Source organism: Opisthorchis viverrini, assembly GCF_000715545.1.
Source record: "Opisthorchis viverrini unplaced genomic scaffold opera_v5_70, whole genome shotgun sequence".
Classification (NCBI taxonomy): domain Eukaryota; kingdom Metazoa; phylum Platyhelminthes; class Trematoda; order Opisthorchiida; family Opisthorchiidae; genus Opisthorchis; species Opisthorchis viverrini.
The window spans coordinates 880,837-884,540 of record NW_008751726.1 but is presented as its reverse complement, the minus strand read 5'-3'; the positions used below and the strand labels follow the sequence as shown (position 1 = coordinate 884,540).

At 49.0% G+C, this 3,704-nt stretch overlaps 1 protein-coding gene across 1 annotated transcript in view; it reads left to right on the top strand.

Annotated features, from left to right (window-relative positions):
* Positions 1-3,704, top strand: part of T265_04329 (hypothetical protein) — a gene marked incomplete at both ends in the record, with an annotated part of 37,786 nt that overhangs the window by 21,280 nt on the left and 12,802 nt on the right. The window contains one exon of the mRNA XM_009169038.1: positions 715-827. Coding sequence (XP_009167302.1) covers positions 715-827 — 113 coding nt within the window. The remainder of the gene's footprint in view (positions 1-714; positions 828-3,704) is intronic.

Here is a 3,704-nt window from a genome sequence, read left to right as displayed (position 1 = left end):
ATCATCATCATCATCATCATCATCATCATCATCATCAGCTGAGAGAGCCACGCACTTAATGTATTTGGTTACAGCTCCCACACTTTCGTTCACCAATAGTTTGAGGAGATAAGGCAGATAGCTGTGCATTGAAGACGGTAGCTGCTAGAATTGATGCGTAGATACAGGGTTGTCGGTAGACTTTTCTTTGGGGAGATTAGGAGGGGAGCTATGCATTGAAGGCAATAGCCTGGATGCACGAGCACGACTGAGAGCGCGTCAGGACCATGTCTGACATCACCTCTAATCATTCATGTGTTCCGTCTCGGGGTCCTCATCCATGGAAACGGTTATGAACAACTGAGTTTGCTGGTAATAGCTTACATACTTCGCTTCCAGTTCATTGTTTGACCTCCCCTGGTTTGTTTCAACCCTTCACGGGCGAAAAGAGCCCTTCGAATGATTCAGTCGAATGACTTACAGGGCACGTGGCCAAGCTAGCGCAACCCATGGAATTTGATCAGTTCATCTATCGTGGGTGAGTTACTTCTCCCGAAAACCATCCAGCATACTTCAGCATTGCTGATCAGGTGTTCTCACCGGACTCGGGTAATGCTCGAAGACATTGGCCGTCAAACACTGAAAGTCTTTTGAGGTCTTCGGCGCGCAGTGGTTAGGTTTGTGACCCTGATAATATTATGGAGCGCACCGCAGCATTGTAAACTCTACCCTTAGCAGAGAAGCTGACGCCACAGGTGGCGCAGATTCACAAAAGCTGCTCTGGCCTTCCCCATCCGGATGGAAATATCATCTTTCGCGAGACCATCGGGACTGATACAGCTGCCCAGGTAAGCAAATTTGTCCACTACCTCAATCGGTTTATCCGCAAGCATTAGTTTAGGGTTCGAGCCCACTCAGTCTTGCAGCAGCACTTTACACTTTGCAGGTGTGAAGCGCATGCCAAACCGTGAAGCAGAATTATTCAGATTATTTAATTTTCTTTGCATTACCACGGGGTCAGATCCAAGAGGAACTATGCCGTCTGCGTACTCGACATCTGTGAGTGGACGCCCCCGCAGCACTTCGACCCCACAGACATTAGATGCTGGTGGTGATAGCATCAAGGACGAAGTTGAAGAGGAAAGGTGAAAGAGAACAGCCCTGTCTGACACTACTTGATGTGGTGAACTCAGGCGAGAACCTCCCGTAGACCTTCATACGGCCGCGGGAGATGGTGTACAGCACCTTAAGGAGGGTCAATAATTTATGGGGGAAAGCTTTGCTCCACAGACACTGCCATAGTGTCTGACGGTCCACAGAGTCAAAGGCAGCTTTCAGATCAAGAAACAAGTATTGCTCGCTGTTCCAGAATTTGTCGGAGGGTGAAGATATGATCGATACATCCTTTTGCAGGACGGAACCCGGCTTGGTTTTCACAGATCTGTCGCTTCCGGTGTTCAGTCTGCCTACAAAGCATAAGACCAAAGAGCACCTTCGATGCCACAGCTGAGAGACTGATGGCACGGTGATTTTCACATAGCGTCTGCGTACGCTTTTTGAAGATGGGAATGACTGTCCACATGCCCGCCCCATTTTTCAGGCACTTCCTCTTCACTTCATATAGCAGAGATGAATTTTGTTATGTATGTCACCTGAGATTACGTCCTTTGAAGAACACTGGATACAGACAGTCCGGTTGCGGTGCCTTCTCACGTTTCAGTATGGACATTTCGTACTATATTGATTTTCCCGACAGGCATTAGGGCTTACACTATCTTGCACTATCTTTAGAGGCTGTGTTACGGGAGGCCAGCTAAACTGTTCTTCGAAGTGGTTGGACCATCTTTTCAGTTGACGGTTTTGTGAGGGAATTAATGAATCGCCTTTTTCACCTATCTTTTCATTGACCGTTGTTTTCCTGGGGCCAGTCAGTCGTATCAGTTGACATAGTGCACGGTTTTGCGGAAGCAAAAGCCTTCTCCGAGCTTTCGATTTCCACCAGAGACCTCGGTCTCTCCTTAGGCCCTTCACTGCTCGACGTTTGAGGGTTTTGCATGCGCTATCGTACTCGTTGCCTGCTGGTGTGGATTTCCTGGCATCATCAGCGACGTGCAGTGGTCATTTGCTCGCATTGAAGAAGTTGAACAGACAACAGTAAACGCCACTAGCATACCTCCTTCCACATTTTGCCCTGCTTCGTCAAGGTGCTGGCTATCAGTATATTATTGGTTTACTGTAGAGAGTTGTCTAGCACGCTCAGGTGGATACTACTGAGCTATGGTAGTTCTTCGAAGATGGTGGATTGCCATGTTTCTTGCTCACTTGCAAGGGACTGAGGGTAAACGAACTGTCAGATGTGCACGCACCATGGTGTAGTCGGAGTCAAGTTGAATGCTGCAGAGGGAATGGCAGTCTTGAATTGTGGCTCTCAACCGGCAGGTGGTGGCCACGTGATCCAACTGGGTCCGCAGTTGTTTTGCATTTGGTGGTCGCTGGGTTACGCGATGCGAATGTTTATACTGAAAGTGCGTACCGGCCGGAAACCATTGATCGTCAGTACACAACTGGAGGAGTCGCTTTCCGTTGTCCGTGTGACGGACGACGCTCAGATGTGATTCCAGAGAGCTCAGACAACAGACTTGGGCATCCTTATCGCCCGCGTGGGTCACAGTGTCAGTGCTTCTTGCTCGATAACTGAATAGCAACTGTCCTTCTCAGCATCAAAACTGCAGTCCGTCGACACTACAACCATGCGCCTAATTTTCTGTCGAGAGGGATTGAGCTGGATAACCGGACGGTGCAAAGACGACTGTCCACTGGGATCCAATCCAGCAAGGCGCGTCCAGCTCTTGGGCTGAGTGCGACCCCCATGCCATATATTCCACCGCTTCTGGATCACGGGGCACAAGAAGGGAAAATGTGAGAAAGCTGGGCTCGTGTTTGGCATTTTGAGATGCATAGCCACGCTTGGGTCTTGTATGTGTGTTTTACAGACAATATATATCAGTTTTAATGGAGTATAAGGCTGCAGCGAGCATTGCCTCTTCCCTAAGTCGATATGGAGTACGGACGCTAAAAGATCCTTCATAGAAAGGGTATCGTGGATTTAGGAAGGTTCTCGGCTGCAGGAGGGCGCAGAGAGTAAGGCGATACTCTCTCATTCTTGATGTGGATGCGCCCAGCAGGTGCCTTTGGAGCAGCACCAGAGTCTTTTGTCCTAAAAGTGTTTCGACCGTGTTGTATAATGCGGCAGCGGTCACAGTAACTGTTGGGCAATCTGAGTGTGCGGTTTTTAGGGCTGACATTTTATAACCCTGTCTTCCTCGAGGGAAGACAGTATCGCTGCTCCCATGAATATGGGCATGCTGCTCGCCTGACGGAGACACCTAACCGCCTTCACACTCTTACCGCAGATGACAGTACGATTTTACCCCCACGCCTCCCCGTATTACGATCACCCGTAGTCTGAATGCTTTCATTTGACATTCCTGGCATGGTTGCACCTTGTTGAGTGAAGTTACAGCCAGTGTAGTCCGCGAGATCATTGTAGCACTCAAGCCCGACCACCACTTTAAGGTGGCAGCTTTAGGTCGTGGGTGATAGTAGCCCCTCTGAAAGTATTCCCCGGCATTCTCACCAGAGCCATCTAATTCTCAATCTACAATTTTCTTCAGTTGATCACACGGGCTAAGGTTTTTGTATGTTTGTACATGAAGGCCACTGAT